Source organism: Meles meles, chromosome 6 (genome assembly GCF_922984935.1).
Source record: "Meles meles chromosome 6, mMelMel3.1 paternal haplotype, whole genome shotgun sequence".
Lineage (NCBI taxonomy): Eukaryota > Metazoa > Chordata > Mammalia > Carnivora > Mustelidae > Meles > Meles meles.
The window spans coordinates 72,765,709-72,786,551 of NC_060071.1; the positions used below are offsets into that span (position 1 = coordinate 72,765,709).

A 20,843-nucleotide genomic window follows, 5' to 3' on the forward strand; every position below is an offset into this window, starting at 1 on the left:
TAGAAGCTGGTTCTTTGAAAAAATAAGATTGATAACCCACTTGCCAGACTTATCCAAAAGAAAAGAGAAAGGACCCAGATTAATAAAATTATGAATAAAGGGGAAGAGATCATGACTAACACCAAGAAAATAGAAACAATCACCAGAAATTATTATCAACAACTACATGCCAATAAACTAAGCAACCTAGAAGAAATGGATGCATTCCTGGAAACCTATAAACTTCCAAGATTGAAACAGGAAGAAACTGACAACCTGAATAGACCAATAACCAGTAACAAGATTGAAGCAGTGTTCAAAAATCCCCCAAAAAACAAGAGTCCAGGACATGATGGATTCCCTGGGAAATTCTACCAAACATTCAAAGAAGAAATAATACCTACTCTCCTGAAGCTGTTTCAAAAAATAGAAACAGAAGGGTAACATCCAAACTTTCTATGAGGTCAATATTACCTTGATCCAAAAATCAGGCAGAGACCCCCATCAAGAAGGAGAATTTCAGACCAATATCCCTGATGAATATGTATGCCAAAATTCCAACAAGATCCTAGCTAATAGGATCCAACAGTACATTAAAAGGGTTATCCATCATGACCAAGCGAGATTTATCCCTGGGATACAAGAGTGGTTCAACATTCGCAAATCAATCAATGTGACAGAACATATTAGTAAGAGGGGAGAGAAGAAACATATGGTCCTCTTAATTGATGCAGAAAAAGCATTTGACAAAATACAGCATCCTTTCCCGATTAAAACCCTTCAGAGTATAGGAGAGAGGGAACATTCCTTAATTTCATAAAATCCATCTATGAAAAATCCACAGTGAATATCATTATCAATGAGGAAAAGCTGGGAACCTTTCCCTTAAGATCAGGAACATGACAAGGATGCACTCCCTCGCCACTATTGTTCAACATAGTAGTAGAAGTCCTAGACTCAGCAGACAGACAACAAAAAGAAATAAAAGTTATTTAAATGGGCAAAGAAGTCAAACTCTCTCTCTTCGCAGATGACATGACACTTTATGTGGAAAACCCAAAAGACTCCACCCCCAAATTACTAGAACTCATACAGCATTTCAGCAATATGGCAGGATACAAAATCAATGCACAGAAATCAGTTGTTTTTCTATACACTAACAATGTAACCATAGAAAGAGAAATTAAGGAATCAATTCCATTTACAATAGCACCAAAAACTGTAAGATACCTAGGAATACACCTAACCGAAGAGGTAAAGGATCTATACTATAGAACACTTATGAAAAAAATTGAGGAAGATACAAAAAGATGGCAAAATATTCCATGTTCATGTACTGGAAGAATAAACATTGTTAAAATGTCTATCCTGGCCAGAGCAAGCTACACTTTCACTGTCATCTCTATTAAAATACCACTGGCATTTTTCAAGGAGCTAGAACAAACAATCCTAAAACTTCTATGAAACCAGAAAAGACCCGAATCACCAAGGGAATGCTGAAAAAGAAAAACAAAGCTGGGAGTATCATGTTGCCTGACTTCAAGCTATATTACAAAGCTGTGATCACCAAGACAGCATGGTATAGGCACAAAAACAGACACATAGACCAGTGGAACAGAACAGAGACTCCAGAAATGGACCTTCAACTCTGTGGTCAACTAATCTTTGACAAAGCAGGAAAAAATACCAAGTGGGAAAAAAAAAACCAGTCTCTTCAATAAGTGGTGCTGGGAAAATTGGACAGCTACAAAGAGAAGAATGAAACTGGACCATTCTCTCACAGCATACACAAAGATAAACTCAAATGGATGAAAGACCTCAATGTGAGATAGGAATCCATCAAAATCCTAAAGGAGAACATAGGCAGTAACCTCTTCGACATTGGCCAGAGCAACTTCTTTCAAGACATGTCTCCAAAAGCAAGGAAAATAAATTGAAAATGAACTTTTGGGACTTCATCAAGATAGATAACTTCTGCACAGCAAAGAAAATAGTCAACAAAACAATGAGGCAACCCACAGAATGGGAAAAGATATTTGCAAATGACACTACAGACAAAGGGCTGATATCCAAGATCTATAAAGAACTTCTCAAACTCCACACCCAAAAAACAAGTAACCAAGTCCAAAAATGGGCAGAAGACATGAACAGACACTTCTCCAATGAAGACATACAACTGGCTAACAGATACATGAAAAAATGTTCATCCTCAGTAGCCATTGGGAAATTCAAATCAAAACCACATTGAGATACCACCTTACAGCAGTTAGAATGGCTAAAATTGACAATGGAAGAAACAACAAATATTGGACAGCATGTGGAGAAAGGGGAACCCTCTTATACTGTTGGTGGGAATGCAAGTTGGTACAGCCACTTTGAAAAACAGTGTGGAGGTTCCTCAAAAAATTAAAAATAGAGCTATGCTATGACCCAGCAATTGCATTACTGGATATTTACCCCAAACATACAGAATGTAGTGAAAAGAAGGGCCATATGCACCCCAATGTGCATAGCGGCAATGTCCACAATAGCCAAACTGTGGAAAGAGATGAGATGTCCTTCAAAAGATATAAGGATAAAGAAGATGTGGTATATATATATTATATATATAAAAGAAGATGTGTGTGTGTGTATGTATATGTACATACACACACACACATGCATGCACATGCATACACACACACACATGCATTCATACATGGAATATTACCTCAGCCATCAGAAAGGATGAATACCCAACTTTTACATGAATGTGGATGGGACTGGAGGAGATTATGCTGAGTGAAATAAGTCAAACGAGAATGTCAGTTATCATATGATTTCACTTATTTGTGAAACATAGGGAATAGCATAGAGGACATGAGGAGAAGGAAGGGAAAAATGAAGGCGGGGGGATTAGAGGAGGGAGACAAATCAAGAGAGACTATGGATTCCAAGAAACAAACTGAGGGTTTTGCGGGGATGGGTTAGCCCAATGATGGGTAGTAAGGAGGGCACGTATTGCATGGAGCACTGGGTGTTATACACAACTAATGAATTAATGAACACTACATCAAAAACTAATGATGTAATAGAGCTTGAAGTCCGGAATTGTGATGCCACCCACTTTGGCTTTCTTTTTCAATATTCCTTTGGCTATTCGAGGTCTTTTCTGGTTCCATTTAAATTTGAGGATTATTTGTTCCATTTCTTTGAAAAAAATGAATGCGATTTTGATAGGGATTGCATTAAATGTGTAGATTGCTTTAGGTAGCATAGACATTTTCACAATATTTATTCTTCCAATCCAGGAGCATGGAACATTTTTCCATTTCTTTGTGTCTTCCTCAATTTCTTTCATGAGTACTTTATAGTTTTCTGCGTATAGATTCTCAGTCTCTTTGGTTAGGTTTATTCCTAGGTATCTTACAGTTTTGGGTGCAATTGTAAATGGGATTGACTCCTTAATTTCTCTTTCTTCTGTCTTGTTGTAGGTGTACAGAAATGCAACTGATTTCTGTGCATTGATTTTATATCCTGACACTTTACTGAATTCCTGTACAAGTTCTAGCAGTTTTGGGGTGGACTCTTTTGGGTTTTCCACATATAGTATCATATCATCTGCGAAGAGTGATAGTTTGACTTCTTCTTTGCTGATTTGGATGCCTTTAATTTCTTTTTGTTGTCTGATTGCTGAGGCTAGGACTTCTAGTACTATGTTGAATAGCAGTGGTGATAATGGACATCCCTGCCGTGTTCCTGACCTTAGAGGAAAAGCTTTCAGTTTTTCTCCATTGAGAATGATATTTGCGGTGGGTTTTTCATAGATGGCTTTGATAATATTGAGGTATGTGCCCTCTATGCCTACACTTTGAAGAGTTTTGATCAGGAAGGGATGCTATACTTTGTCAAATGCTTTTTCAGCATCTATGGAGAGTATCATATGGTTCTTGTTCTTTCTTTTATTAATGTGTTCTATCACATTGATTGATTTGCGGATATTGAACCAACCCTGCAGCCCTGGAATAAATCCCACCTGATCCTGGTGAATAATCCTTTTAATGTACTGTTGAATCCTATTGGCTAGTATTTTGGTGAGAATTTTTGCATCTGTGTTCATCAAGGATATTGGTCTGTAGTTCCCTTTTTTGGTGGGATCCTTGTCTGGTTTTGGGATCAAGGTGATGCTGGCCTCATAGAATGAGTTTGGAAGTTTTCCTTCCATTTCTATTTTTTGGAACAGTTTCAGGAGAATAGGAATTAGTTCTTCTTTAAATGTTTGGTAGAATTCCCCTGGGAAGCCGTCTGGCCCTGGGCTTTTGTTTGTTTGGAGATTTTTGATGACTATTTCAATCTCCTTACTGGTTATGGGCCTGTTCAGGTTTTCTATTTCTTCCTGGTTCAGTTGTGGTAGTTTATATGTCTCTAGGAATGCATCCATTTCTTCCAGATTGTCAAATTTGTTGGTGTAGAGTTGCTCATAGTATGTTCTTATAACTGTCTGTATTTCTTTGGTGTTAGTTGTGATCTCTCCTCTTTCATTCATGATTTTATTGATTTAGGTCCTTTCTCTTTTCTTTTTGATAAGTCTGGCCAGGGGTTTATCAATCTTATTGATTCTTTCAAAGAACGAGCTCCTAGTTTCGTTGATTTGTTCTATTGTTTTTTTGGTTTCTATTTCATTGATTTCTGCTCTGATCTTTATGATTTCTCTTCTCCTGCTGGGTTTAGGGTTTCTTTCTTGTTCTTTCTCCAGCTCCTTTACGTGTAGGGTTAGGTTGTGTACTTGAGACCTTTCCTGTTTCTTGAGAAAGGCTTGTACCGCTATATATTTTCCTCTCAGGACTGCCTTTGCTGTGTCCCACAGATTTTGAACCATTGTGTTTTCATTATCATTTGTTTCCATGAATTTTTTCAATTCTTCTTTAATTTCCTGGTTGACCCATTCATTCTTTAGAAGGATGCTATTTAGTCTCCATGTATTTCGGTTCTTTCCAGCTTTCCTCTTGTGATATTTGCAAACGACATATCAGATAAAGGGCTAGTATCCAAAATTTATAAGGAACTTAGCAAACTCAACACCCAAAGAACAAACAATCCAATCAAGAAATGGGCAGAGGACATGAACAGACATTTCTGCAAAGAAGACATCCAGATGGCCAACAGACACATGAAAAAGTGCTCCACATCACTCGGCATCAGGGAAATACAAATCAAAACCACAATGAGATATCACCTCACACCAGTCAGAATGGCTAAAATTAACAAGTCAGGAAATGACAGATGCTGGCGAGGATGTGGAGAAAGGGGAACCCTCCTCCACTGTTGGTGGGAATGCAAGCTGGTGCAACCACTCTGGAAAACAGCATGGAGGTTCCTCAAAATGTTGAAAATAGAACTACCCTATGACCCAGCAATTGCACTACTGGGTATTTACCCTAAAGATACAAACGTAGTGATCCAAAGGGGCACGTGTACCCGAATGTTTATAGCAGCAATGTCTACAATAGCCAAACTATGGAAAGAACCTAGATGTCCATCAATAGATGAATGGATAAAGATGATGTGGTATATATACACAATGGAATACTATGCAGCCATCAAAAGAAATGAAATCTTGCCATTTGCGTCGACGTGGATGGAACTAGAGGGTATCATGCTTAGTGAAATAAGTCAATCGGAGAAAGACAACTATCATATGATCTCCCTGATATGAGGACATGGAGATGCAGCATGGGGGGTTGGGGGAGAGGAGAAGAATAAATGAAACAAGATGGGATTGGGAGGGAGGCAAACCAAAAATGACTCTTAATCTCACAAAACAAACTGGGGGTTGCTGGGGGGAGGTGGAGTTGGGAGAGGGGGAGGGGGTTATGGACATTGGGGAGGGTATGTGCTATGGTGAGTGCTGTGAATTGTGTAAACCTGGCGATTCACAGACCTGTACCCCTGGGGATAAAAATACATTATATGTTTATAAAAAAAAAAAAATTGGAAGGGGAGGCTAACCATAAGAGACTATGGACTCTGAAAAACAACCTGAGGGTTTTGAAGGGGTGGGGGTGGGAGGTTGGGGGAACAGGTGGTGGGTAATAGGGAGGGCACGTATTGCATGGAGCACTGGGTGTTGTACAAAAACAATGAATACTGTTATGCTGAAAAAAAAATAAATACTCTTATTTTCTTTGTTAGCTTTATACTGAAACTATTTAGAGATTGTTTACTCTAATGTTTACAATAAAATAGATCTTTGAAATAACAAAAAAATAAAAAACTAATGATGTACTGCATGATGGCTAACATAACATAATAAAAAAAGGGAAAATACATTATTTTCCTTATTGGAGCTCTATAAAATTTGGCAATACCTGGGAGGATGTGAGAACAATTATTCTCTTTAAAAATTCTTAGCTATAATTACTCACCTATTCTTACTGATAGAATCAATGTGTTCATTTAAGCAAACTTTAGAATCAGTGTACCAGCTTTCTCATAAAACTTATTTGAGACTTGTATTAAGTGTACATTAAACTTTTAATTATTGAAAAAGAACTAATATTTTAATATATTGATGCTACTTCAAAGAGAAGGATAAATCTTTATAGTAATTCAATTTTGAAATTGGTATTAGGTAATAGAATATCTCTATTGGTTAAGAGTTTTAGTTTAGTTTTGGTTTGCCTTTGTTTTTTATATAAGTCCATACCATAGCTTGATAGATGTGTTCCTATACATTGTATCTTTTTATTGATGAGATCATTGTTTAAATTGTTGTTGACCTAAAGGAAAGTTTTTTTTAACATTAAAAGCTTTTTCTAATAGTAAGAAATGTGATTATGACACAAAATCAGACATTTAAATGAATTATCTTACTAAGAGACTTGCAGGATTATTCAATTGGATTTCTTATTGACTATGCTCTTACTTTCTAATAGAGTTATTATCATTTCAGGTTCATGATATCTCTTCACTGATATTTTGCTACATGTCTTAGAACATTAACAAGGTCATCCAGAAGAGTGTAACACAGTAATGACAATAGCAAAGACCCATTTCTGATCTCAATGGGAATTAAGCCTGGTTTTCTTATCTGTAAAGTGAGAACATTTATGGTAGCCTGATTATGCTAACTCTGAACATTTGTCTCCCTGAAGACAAAAGATGAAACCAAAATCCTTTCTAGCACTACATTCTATGCTCCTAATAGTTCCCTCTCCAAAAGTGGTATGGTGCCCATTCATTTTTGACCTATTTAAATGGTAACACATTTTTTTTCACCTAAACTAAAAACCACACTATGACTCTGTAGAATCCTACAATATAAAAATAAAGTCATATTCTGAATTTGTTTATATATTTTCCTTTTATAGTTTACCCATCTGTGCCCCCCACTTCTCCCTCCCACACACACTTCCTTGTAAATTCCTTACTAGATTTTCTATTTCAGCTTTGTTTTCCTTATTCCATTCACTTAAAAAAAATTAGCATTTATAGTGGACCAAGCACAGTGCTTTACCTGTAATAAGCAGTCCATCAGTGCTGAATGAATGAATCCTGACCTTCTATTCCCTAATTTCACCAGTAAGGACATGAAGACCGAGAAGTTAAGTGACTAACCCAAGATCACACAAATAATTAACCACAGAGCCAAGATAAGAATTCAGGCATTTGATAAAGCCAATGCAGACCTGACCTTAAGAATGGCCTTATGGAGGTAGCTGTACAAACAATATGAAGATTTCATCTTTCAGAAGTGAGAGAGCTCTCTGAAAATTCAAAGCAAAATGAATGCAATAGCATCTGATCCTTCTGTACCACACTTCAAACCAATGGAAGTATTGCAAATTAATTTGGACTCTTAGATCTTAAAATAGTCTGTGGAGAGGAAGGGTATCCTTTTTATTTGGGAAAGAGGATTTAGGAGAGTCATAGTGGAACATTCAGCTCTTTGTCTTGGAATAGCAGAAAAAAGGAGACAAATGTTCAGAGTTAGCATAATCAAGTGCTTAGTGTTTTCTGCCTGAATGCTCAAAGAGCAAGGCTTATGATTCCACCCGTTCTGTGGCTAAACAAGCAAAGTCGAAATGAATTCCTATTGCTTTGGGGAAAAAAAAACCACCCAAAATCTAATTCCTTGGGAGTACATGGCTGTATTTCTTAAGATGATGTATTAAAAAACTGTAGCTGGGTATGCTTTTAATACTACAGATAAACAAACTGAAAGCACAGAAATATTTTACCAACATCAACACCCTCTGTTCATGTGGAATTGTTAACCATTCAAAGTAAATTCAACACTTTCACCCTCGAGTGACATATAAAGTCCTAATTTATTCTTTGTACCTAGTTGAAAGCCTAGAGGGAGACTTTATAGAAGGCCTCCTTTCCAAAGAGAAAAACCTGAGGGTTCTCTCCTTTTAGGTCTCAGTCTTTAGGACTGAGCAACCTGAAATTCCTTGTAATGCTCCTCCCCTCATGTTCAGATCAGAATCACTGCTCTTGTTTGTTGAGAGGAAAGCTCACATTTACGCTCATCATTACTATGCCTTAGAACAGGTACAGAACTCTAGACTCTTTTTTCCTTCTCTTGATGTCTTCACTGAGTAATGAACCAGACACAGTTTAGGGAGAGAAGAAAAACACTGTACCAAGTATCAGAAGTCGTGCTTTGGATCTTGTTTCTATCCCTAATTAGCCCCATGAGCCTGTACAATTAATCTCATTTCTGAAAGAAGTTGGGCAGTAACTACTTTAGAAGGTTGTTGGGAGGCATAAGTAAGATAAAGCATATGGAAGCACTTTACATAAAATGTTACCTGGGGTAAGGTGGTATTATTTGGAGCAGACAGGAACTCAGATCAATTATTTTAATCCTGCCATTTCACTGAGCAGCGTATAGTTCATAAACAAACTAAGGTACAGAGAAGCCAAGTGCTTTCTTCAAGGTCACGCAGCTACTGGTGGTCCTACCAAAACCAGAACCTGGGTTTGAACTATTCCACTTAGGTTTTCTTTTCACTACTGCAAGAGACACATTAGAAGGAAAAGGAAGGCTAACCTGGGAATCTAACTTTGACCTCTACAACACCAATCTTTCAAATGATTAAGTGAAAAATGCTAATGCACTTCAAAGAAAGAACATGCACAGAATATACTTCCTTTGTGAGGACATATGTAACTGCACACATACAGATGGTAAGCCACCATGAGCATTTATGGTTCGTTTAGGACATAAAAGGAAAGCTATAAAAGCTGACCATAGCTCTTCTGGCAAAGAGCAGGATTTACTGCAGACTTTATAATTGGATACAAGCATGAGAGGTCCTCGGAATCAAAGATGAGCCAGTAGGATACAGTTTAAATAGAGCCTGCTCTGACCACAGCTCCAGAAGGCCCAGAGCAATTTGCGGTGTTGTGGCCACATGCCACTACTTCAAGTAAATTTCCCACAAGTTGACATTTCAGTTTCCTGACTGCTATCCGAAACAAGGGTGGATTTTGTGCATTGAACTTCCCTTGCTTTATCATAGCCAGGATTTTGGAAAGAGAGAAAAAGAAGCTTGTAAAAATTAGTGGGGATTTAGAGCCGGTAATTTTTTTGTATTGTTAAAGTACTGGTGATGAGGGACGTCAGACAACCACGTCTCACCCTGGCTCCAGTGCCTTTGAGATAGTCTGGCGCAATCTTGGTAGGATTGGGATCAAAAGTATCTCAGCCACACACTCTAGGGCCAACTTCTAAGCCTTATCAAATACACACTCACAAATACACATATATATGTGCCTATACAGTATTGCATTGTGTGTGTATGTATATGCGTGTGTGAGTGCGTGCATGCATGTGTGTGTGTGTGTGTGTGTGTGTGTGTGTGTGTGGAGAGACAGAGAGAAAAAGAGAGGTCATTTTAGCTCTTTTTTGTGAGACCAAATCTAGAAATGACAGATGGTGTTGTGGGAGTTACGACTCATTTAACAATGGACAAGTGCTACCAACTATATTTCAACTTCTTTATGTTATAGTTACAATAATAGGAAAAATTAACATTTTTCAAGCTTTTACGATGTGTCAGACATTCTTTTAAGAGCTTTACAGTCTGTTTACTCTTCAGACAATCCCTATTAAGTAAAATGGTATTTTCTTTTTTTTTAAATCTGATAGTTGTCTTTCTCCCGAATTCTCCCCTCATGGTCCAGTAGCTGTTTGTCCCTCTTTTGCTCGGCTTCCTTATTCTCTGTCATTTGGTCTTCTATATCACTAATTCTTTCTTCTGCCTCATTTATCCTAGCAGTGAGAGCCTCCATTTTTGATTGCACCTCATTAATAGCTTTTTTGATTTCAACTTGGTTAGATTTTAGTTCTTTCTGGAAACTGAGGACTGGAAGGTGAAATAACTTGCCCAAGGTCATGGAGCTACTAAGTGGTGGAACAGAATCTAAATCTGCATATCTGGAGCCAGACTAGTGGCAGGGAGTCACCATCACAATAGATGTCCCCAAGTATTCTTCCATTTCTTACCCAATATCAACCCAATTCTAACTGAACAGGTTGCATGAGACACTGTAGTCCATTTTTCCAAAGAATAAGATCCCTAAGAAACCAGATCAAATCAAGGATAAAATAAAATGCATTTACTCTAATTTGAAAATGTAAAAGTTAAGCAGATTAAGCAGTTTAGTTGCCTGATGTGTAACAGATGTAGCAGATCATAAGCAGTTAGAGCAAGACATCTACCACACTGTCACCATTTTAAAACAAAAATGATTACAGAACATGATTATGCACAACAGTCTTTTGACAAAATGGCTTACCTAAAGTATAAATTCTCATCTTACCTCACATATAATGAAATGGGTACAACTGTATTGAGGATTATAATATATGACCAGAATGTTAAGAATCCTGAGAAGACAGAGTTCTTCTCTCCTTTGTTCCAAAAGAGGAAAGTTCTGAATTGGTCTCCAACTTGATTCTCCCAGATTGAATTTCCTATTGCAAGAATAATTCCCAAGCATACCAGAAACCCAAAAATCTGAAATGAGAATAAAAGTCTGGCTAAGGTTAACTTGAACCCAAAACTCATCATCCCAACACAATACCGTTACACTCCTAACGCCAAGAAATGGTCATTTGAAAAGACAGGCAAAGCTCTTCTTACTTATCATTAATCATACAAGTAAAATTCAATATTTTTATGTTGGAACTTGGTTAAATATTTTACATGCATTTTTTCACTAAATTCTCCCACTGATTTTCTGAGATAGGGACAATCATTATTCACAGGTTAAGAATCAAAAATGGAACAAAATAAAACAGAAGCACAGAAAAATTATGTAACTCATCCATGGTCACAAAGCCAATAAATTCACACCCTTGATTTGTGATGAGTGCATATACTTAAGTGGCTTAAGTAAAGAAGGTCATATGTCCTGATTTGCCCTGGTCCGCCCCAGTTTATATCTGTTGTCCAGATGTCATACTAATTGTGCTTTCTCCTTTCCCCTTCAAAAGTGTCCCTGTTTGAATTATAAATTATATGGTCACCCAAGGCATAAAAGCAAAAGGAAGAAAATGTCAGGGATAAAGAATAATCTGAGACTAGTCAAGACTCTTGGCCACAGATCTAGCTGCACAATCCTTATTTACAGTCCACAAGAAAAAGAAGGATTAATTAAAATGCGGCATGGCATGTATGTTTTTCTTCTGAGATTAAAAAATAGTGGGAAGCAATCTGAAAACTGTTAGCCAACTCTTAAATTGGGATTATTATCAGGATTAGCAAAGCAACATTTTGGAGGCATCTAGAAAGAGAGCAAGGTTCGCTCAAATGCCCGCGTTGGAAAGGAAAGACACAAAGTCAGTGAATAGGTAAGACCTGAGCCAAACAAGGGATTCTGGGGACTTTGTTTTGCCAAGTGTCATACTGTGTTAAGAGACAAGCCCAACCACTATTGAGGGAGGAGTGGCACTAGGGAATAGAAATGTATTGAACTTATTTCCTTTTTCCTCCAAGAAGAAATATTCAGGCATTCTAGGACTGCTTTCCTCTTTATTCATTCATGAAAAAAATATACATGTAAGAAGACATTTATGCAGAAAAAAAAGTATGGAAAAACCTGACTTACAAGTACCTTAGAAAACCATGTATTAGAGAAAACTAGAATTGTAAATTCCTGAAATCCTACCAATTTGATACCTGTATCATGGTATCCTCTTTTATTTCAATGATTAATACTACAAATTAATTGAAGTGAATTACTTTAAGAGCATTAAAACTGGTGGTACTTGGTACTTGGCATTAAATGCCCTAAGTAGGATGGACTCAGTTTCTAATTCTCCAATGGATTATTCGATTTTCTAGTATGAAAAGCTGGGAGAGTCTCTCCTTCACAATCAGTAATCTTACTCTGTGGCGGATACACATACAATTTCCATGCAAGCCCAGAAGTGGGGTTAGGGCCATTTAAATAGGGAATTCTAGGAGAGGACACAAGCTAAGCATGTCCCCTTGGCCCTGGAGTCTCTGCCCCAAGGGGATGGGTGTAGTGGGAGGAAAACCCGTTCTGAGGATACCAAATATAAAACACAGAGCCTGTCCAGTATTTTGTGCCCAGTAAGAGTCCACTTCTTTCTTTATTCAGAGTCCTACTGTCTTATATCAGTTAGGCAAATATATATTGAGCTCCCATTCTTTATAATTGATAGTGAGCCTGCAATTGGGGTGGGGGGGGTCTTGGTTCTAAGTCATTGTCTTCATATTTAAAGTCAATGTCTTCCCACTTAATTCCAACATAAGGAGGCAAAGCAGTATTACACAAAAAGTCAGATAACAATCAGATGCACAGTGTGAGGAAGCACAAGATTAACTGACAAAAGTGTAGCATGTAAGAAATAGTCAACTGTTTTTGGTAAATGGATGGTAGGAAAAAATTTTCAAAAAATGCAGAAAAGAACAAAAATTCAGAGGAAAGAAATAATCCCATGTTAAGGAGGTTCAGAAGTTTTACGAAGGAGGAAGACTGTGACCTGGGCCTTAGAAGATTCATAAGCAGAACCAGCTACACAATTTGTGGAGCCTAATGCAAAATGAAAATACGGGACCCCTTGTTCAAAAATTATTGATAATTTCTACATGGCGACATGAATAAACCAAGTATGAGGACCATTTGAGTGGGGAACCTGTGTAATTACACAGGTCACATACCCATGAAGCCAGCTCCATCCACAAGCTATGTTGAGAAGGCATGAACAAAGGTAAGACAACAAAAGGACCGAACTACCTCAAAAATTATGTTTTCTTTTTTAAAAACAAATAGAAATATGGAGAACTTGCAAGACCATGACAGCCTCTAAACACTACCTTCCCTCTCATGAGAAATTCCACCCATGGTTGTGAAATTATAATCTAGAAAGTAGAGAGCAATATAACTAGGCCCCAGAAGCAAAATCACCAAAAACAAATTCCACAAGGAAAATGAAGATTTCTGAAAGAATTCCCAGCAATATATAAGAAATATATTAAAATAAAAATGACAAGTGATTTTTCCCTAATTTTGTTATAGCATCTTACCCATAGTACTAGAGTATTCAACAGTTTATCAATGCTTGTCCTCTTAAACTTTGTTTTACCGCTGTTCTGCATTAATTTAGTGTCAGGACCTGCCAAAAAAAATTAAATAGCAACTTTAAAGTGATTTAAACATGTAGTACTACCATTAGTATTTCTTATCATGTCAAATGTTCCTGAAAGGAGAATAACATGTTTTGAAATTTAACTTTTATTTAACTTTTAACTTTTATTTTAACTTTTATTAAGTTAACTTAATTTAACTTTTATTAAAAACATGGGCCATTTTTAAGTTGCATAAGATTCTCAACTGGTAGCTTAGTAACAACCCTGGAGACTTGCAAGAGAACTGGTCTCCTTAGAATAGGACAAATCCAGATAGAACCTGTGGCTGAAACATTTGAGAAATGCTATTTTTTCAAAAAGCTGTGTATGGCTGTGGTTGTAGTTGAAGAAATGAAAGGTAACAAGGCCAATCCAAGTGAGGAATAATTTGACATGTTAAAAAGAATGCAGTAATAAACATAACTCAGAACAATGAGATAAAAAATGGAAAGTTAAAATCAGCAAATCAAATTCTGGATCTGTTTCCCAAATATCTGAGGTGCCTTTATGGAGAAACTAGAATAAATGCAAACAATAAATACATCAGCAAATAAGTTAAACCTTTATTGTATATTGAGCAGTGTGCATATAATATACACTTTTTGTAAGGGCAGGAACTGAATCTTATGTTAGCTTTATTTCAAATAAATGCATTCTCTCATATTCATTAAGTCCCTTGCTCAAGTAATTCTTTTTTAATTTTTTTATTTTTATTAACATATAATGTATTATTAGCCCCAGGGGTATAGGTCTGTGAATCGCCAGGTTTACACACTTCACAGCACTCACCATAGCACATACCCTCCCCAGTGTCCATAACCCAACCACCCTCTCCCTACACCCCTCTCCCCAGAAACCCTCAGTTTGTTTTGTGAGATTAAGAGTCTCTTACAGTTTGTCTCCCTCCCGATCCCATCTTGTTTCATTTATTCCTTTCCTACCCCTCAAACCCCCCACATTGCCTCTCAACTTCCTCATATCAGGGAGACCATACGATAATTATCTTTCCCCGATTGACTTATTTCGCTAAGCATAATACCCTCTAGTTCCATCCATGTCATTGTAAATGGCAAGATTTCATTTCTTTTGATGGCTGCATAGTATTCCACTGTCAGGAAATTCTAAGAATTATTATTAACTGCCTTTGAGTTAGATAACTAGATGATTAACAAAAGAGAATATTAGAATATATTGCTAAGGAAATTCCATGGAGACATGGAAGACACTAAATGAAAGCAATTAAGCTTTAATTTTATCTGATTCCTCTATTGTTCCTCTCCACATAATCTTCCCCTTATTGTTACCAATCCATGTAGCCATTTAATATAGGAGAGAGGAAAATTGAAAGAATTAAAGGAGAGAGGCACACGTAAAATTTTATCCCATCCTAAAAGTCAGGGAAGAATGAGCACATCCTTAGAAGACTTTCATTTATTTAAAATACAAATGGAAGCAAAGATTGGGGTCTCATAAAATTCAGTCTGAAGATGGAAATTATACTCCACTGTCCTATTCCCAACTACTGATGTGTAAAGGAGACCACCCACATTTTCTCAGAATTGTTTATTAAAATCATATGGACACTGAGGGTGGGAAGCATTTCTTGTATAGTAAAGATCATAAAGGGCAAATGAATTTTGTAATTAGTAAAAGCTGAAATACTGACAGACCCCAGTTTTGTGCTAAAATTTTATATTTCTTAGGCATACCTACACACACAGAGCAACAGAGAACACACCTAGGGGTTTTTAATCATTTGTCTAAATATGTCTACAGATGCTGATTCACACATCTCTTCTTCCACTCATAGCCACAGATCTTGAAAGAATTTCTGTACTCAGCAGCCTCTGTTTTCTCAGCTCCTACTTATTACTCAGCCTAGTTTCAGATCTAGTGTTATCATCAAAACTCTCCATGCCCCCCAACCAACCCCCAGTGATATATTCATTCAGGAACCTGCTATTTACCAACCTTACAAATACCATGGGCAATAGTGATCTTTTCAAATTACACCCACATACACACAAACACACACACACCATCTGTTTGAAAAACCTAACAATTTCTTCCCAGTGCTCTTAGGATAAAGATCAAAGTTCTGGATACAGACCACAAGGTTCTGTATGGTCCAGATCCTATCCACATCTCTCATCACATGTCTATCTATACTGTCCAGGTTCTCTACACTCCACACTGGTCTTAAGTTGTGTTTTTGTTTTTGTTTTTTTTAACTTCACCATTCTCAGTCCTGCTACAGAGACTTTGTCCACGATGTGACTTTTAATTAGCTTGCTCTTTCTCTTTATATTCCCCCATGACATACTTGTGTGAGTATGTGTTCTTTTTTTTTTTTCAGAGCACTTATCTCAGTTTGAGGTTATATATTCATTAACAATTATCTGAGATTAAGGTCTCTTACTTCTACTGGAGTCAAAACCACATGAGGGAATGGACTTCAGTTGTCTTGGCTCACATTCTTTTTTTTTTTTTAAGATTTTATTTATTTGACAGAGATCACAATTAGGCAGAGAGGCAGGCAGAGAGAGAGAGGAAGGGAAGCAGGCTCCCCGCTGAGTGGAGAGCCCGATGCGGGGCTCGATCCCAGGACCCTGAGATCATGACCTGAGCCAAAGGCAGAGGTTTTAACCCACTGAGCCAACCAGGCGCCCCTTGGCTCACATTCTTAATCAGAAATTAATAAGAAGTACATTGCCTGCCACATAGTAGGCACTCAATAAATAGTTGATAAATTTATTAAATACCTGCTATGTTTTTAGGTAATGTGCAGATATGCTTTTCATCTATTATCTCAATTAATGCTTAAAATAATCCAATTAATTAGGTATTATTACCCTCAATTCACTAATAATGAAACAAACTTAAAGTATTTAAGTAACTTGCCTGAGATTTCTTGTCTAGTAAGTATCAGAACCAGAATTCAAACCCAGATATATCTACCTCGGAAGTTCTTTGCTCTTTGTCACTATTTTTTAAACTATATGAAATACTCCATTAATTCATTAATTCCCAGACTCATTCAATCAATGTGTATTTAAGACTAAGACTCATTCAGATTCCAAACAGGAAATAAATGACACACTGGAAAAGGATAACTGGAGAAAAAAAAAAATTTCGAAAGGGACTCTTTACAAAACTGTGGGTGGGGGTGCAGGGGAAGAAAATGTTCATGCAGTAACTAAAGACTTAGAAGCAATCAGGATGTTTCTCTATCTAAACTAGAAGGGAGTGGTTACTGGACCCTAAGGGACAGTAAAGAGTTTGCAGCTTTTAAGAAAGAGTGACTTAAACAATTATATGATCTCTCGGATAAGAGGAATTTGAGAGGCAGGATGGGAGGTTGTGGGGGATAGGGAAGGAAAAAATGAAACAAGATAGGATCAAGAGGGAGGCAAGCATAAGAGACTCAATCTCAGGAAACAAACTGAGGGCTGCTGGAGCAAAGGGCAGTGGGAGGGCTGGGGAGGCTGGGTGATGGACATTGGGGAGGGTATGGGCTATGGTGAGTGCGCTGTGAAATGTATAAGACTGATGATTCACAGACCTGTACTCCTGGGGCAAATAATACATTATATGTTAATAAATAATAAGATAAAATAAAACTCACATTTCCAAACTCAAAAGAGAAAGAAAGGAAGGAAGGAAGGAAGGAAGGAAGGGAGTGAGTGACTTTAGGTTGAGGTAACCAGTCAGCCTGAAGTGACTACTTCGGGAGGAAGTCTGGGGGAATAAATACCATGATCTCTGTCTTCTTTCTCCCTTTGACCTCTTTCCATGACAATGGAATGCCTAACTACAATGACAGAGCCTAACTACAAGTCAAAATTCAAGGAAACCTCTTAGTGTAAACCATACAAATCAGCTTCCCAAGGCAGAAAGAAGAGTGAAAAAATGGGACAGTAGATCTGGAGGGGCAAATGAAAAACATCCAACAAAAAAATCTACTGTACTGGTGCTGACTCCCATGAATTTCTTAAACGAAGACAACTCCTCCACTCAGAAACAAGACTTCCTCCTCTCTTGAGCAAAAGAAAAGCTATTACTAGGAAGGCATGGCCTGGCTGTTAATGCATATTAGACCCTTGCAAATTATAGATTTGTAGAGTAAACCATGTCTATGTCAACTATATTCCTTACACAATCTTTAGTGACAGATATAACAAGAATAATAGAGAAAGAATAGTTAATAATTCATTTTGGATAACTTTCATAAGACCTAAGTGTTCACCTGGAACTAGTTCTCCAAATTAGATGTCCTAAGATTTGGAGGTTCTGAGACACTCATCTGTTCAAATCTGACATTGACCAAACCAACCATTCCTCTGCCTGTCACTGTTCTAGCTAAGATTTCTGTTAACATTCATACCCAGACTAAAGTCAATGCAGGCATTCTCTGCTTTACAAATATCTGCCTCATGAAGAACATCCAATCCATAACACAAAAAGCAGAGGCTATTCCCCCACTTCTGCCTGCCAAGATCCAAAGGGCAGTACATCAGACCAATCCTCAGTCTTCGAAGCAAGCAGTGCACTCAGAATTGATGCTGGATGAAAGAAGAAGGGAAGGAAAGAAAGTAATATTTGTCAAGCATTCTCTGCCATATGAACGTTCTTCCTGAGTCTTCACAGTGACTCTCTAATGCACTCATTATCCCCATGTTATAGCAGAAGGAACTAAAGCTTGGGAAATTTATGTAACTAAGGCTTAACATCCTACAGCTGGTAAACAAATCTGAACCCAGCTCTGTCCAATCCTAATTCTGGGAGCTTTCTAATATACTTCTTGAGCTGGGGGGGGGGGGGGGGAGGAACCTGTTCAAATTACCATCCCACTTCCTTCTATGTAGGCGCATTCTCCCAGAATGAAACTTATGCAGAAAAACGTGGCCCCTGAGTGGCTCACACAGCTGTCCTAACATTACATGCTGTAATCGAGCCATAGTCCTGAATTAGTCGTTCTAAGCAAGTTCACAAAAATGCAAACACAACGTTGAGCTATGAAGCTCCCCACAACTTGTGTGATGACAGGAACCAAACCAGGAGGACCCTTCCCACTAAAGGAGTTTCAAAAATTCTCCCCCTCCTTATGTGGGAAGATAAATGGAGGCTAATATATAAGCTTTCTTAATGCAAGAAAGATACAAATAAGAAAATATGTGACCACAGGTTTACTTCCCTAATGAGTAAAAACATCTGATAAGCAAATCATGAAAGCAGAGGCATCCCCAGATAGAAGCCCATATACTGCCATCCTTCTAGGGATTTCTTAAGACCTTACAATGGCAATACCCCAAGCAGCGAGAGCCTTGCTGACACCCACAGCTGAGAGTATTTAGGAGAAATTGAGAGGACTTTTCTAGGTTTGGAACACTTTTGAGTCTTTAATAAACATTTGTTGTTGCTGAGGAAAGTCAGTTAGGAAAAACATTCCAATTCTGATTGCACATATAGTCAATGGACCCCAAAACACATCTTAATTTGATGTCATAATAAATAGGATTTTTTAAAATCAAGGGCTGGCAATGGAAGCCAGGAGTACAATCTGAGTGGCTTTATGTAATGGAGCTACTGTAAGCTTCCTTAGCAGAAGAATGCCACCTTGGGCCTATAGAGATAAAGTCAAGACAGGAAAAGTGGCCAGCAGGAAGAGTAAAAGGCACTTTCCCTCCCTTCCAACCTCCTACCCCCCCTCCCCCCCGTTGTGCACAGTCTTTCCAGGCCCCACTGTGCTGCTGACAAATAGAGGAAGAAGCTACAGAGTATAAACAGAAATGATTGCAGGATCTCCAAGAAATCTCTTCCAAAAGGGTTGCTTGACCTCTGCAAACAGCAGAGCAGTGTGTGTGTGTGGGGGGGGGGGGGGGGTGCTTCTTTCACACACTTCTCCCACTTTAAAGGCAGGTAGATTCATATATACAGGATGGGAATGATTGAGATGAAGTTCAAGAAAGAGAAATTAAACAGTATCTAGCACCCACCGAGCAACTAAAGCCCAAGCACCCCTTAAGAATGGGTTCCTGGGGGCACCTGGGTGGCTACTTGTGATCTCTGCCTGTCGAATAAATAAATAAAATCTTTAAAAAAAAAAAACTCTTTAAAAAAAAAATGGGTTCCTGATGCCAGTGGTTCCTCACACAACACCCCCCACCCAGTCCAGACTATTCCTAGGGCAGTGGTGCTGCCCTCTGTCATCAGCCCAGAGCAGCACCTTGAGTGGAACAAAAGCATCTTCCTCATCCAACCTGGAGGCACACCTCAGGACAGGCTCCCCCATAACCAACCCGGGGCAGTCAGCGGTACCTGCAAAAATAACCATGCCAAAACACCAGCTGGTATTTCTCAGGATGCAGCCCCTCAGGATTACATTCTCATTGTGGAGGGTGTGCTTGCTGTCCTTCCAGGAGAGAACTCCCACGAATCTATCTAATTTGTTGTTGGGCGCCTCACAGACAACAATCCCTGTAAAATAAAAAACAAAAACGAAACCCTGTTTATGATTGACCTCAAACTCTCTTTAGCAGTCCAACCATACTGTGTTACCACCCTCCTTCTAATACACAGTGTATTTTTATTTTCCTTCTCTTTTTGACAGGGCAATGCTATATATATAAGACCGTGCTAGAAAAAATAAGCTTGGTGGTGGCAGGGGTGGCAAGTGGGGGCAGTCTGCTGGAGGGCAGGGGTACAAAGATGGAAATCTATCAAGGGTTTTAACACAGCTTTCTGCACTTTCCAAGTAAGAATGGAAAACTTGAGAGCCATGGATTTTTTTCCTTAAATAAAAATCACCACCTCTATGTCGTTTGCAACAATGATTTCTAAACATAAAGCAGGGACTATCCTAAAAGTTTTTCTTCCTCTCTTTTTACTTACTGTGAACTTTCAAATAGGTTAAGATGGCACACTTCCAGCTTCACAACCAAAGTTAATTAGGTCTTTCCAGGCTCATCATCAATAATTCGGGGGCGGGGGAGGGGGGTCCTATGATGTTCCTCCCACTGGAAACCTGGGCCTTGTATGCCACATGTGTCTGAGAATGCGTGTGATTCCTTTCAGCTGTTATATGCTTCTTATCTTGATTAGATGCAGAGTTCTGGGGACCCTCAAAGCTACCATATAACTTGTCCCAACCTGGCCAGAAGACATTTCTAGTTTTTTTAATTCCAGGCCCATTCCAAACCAAGGGTGTGCCCCTTC

At 38.2% G+C, this 20,843-nt stretch overlaps 1 protein-coding gene across 9 annotated transcripts in view; it reads right to left on the reverse strand.

The window, feature by feature from the left end:
- The window catches only part of ATP8B4 (ATPase phospholipid transporting 8B4 (putative)), a 289,860-nt gene that overhangs the window by 91,555 nt on the left and 177,462 nt on the right, over positions 1-20,843 (reverse strand). For 8 of the 9 annotated variants that reach the window (XM_046009963.1, XM_046009960.1, XM_046009964.1 and 5 more), the window contains exons 10-12: positions 19,947-20,105; positions 13,527-13,615; positions 10,792-10,988 (exon numbers count right to left, since the gene is read on the reverse strand). In XM_046009963.1, coding sequence (XP_045865919.1) covers positions 10,792-10,988; positions 13,527-13,615; positions 19,947-20,105 — 445 coding nt within the window. The remainder of the gene's footprint in view (positions 1-10,791; positions 10,989-13,526; positions 13,616-19,946; positions 20,106-20,843) is intronic. The other variant, XM_046009965.1, reaches the window with a different exon arrangement.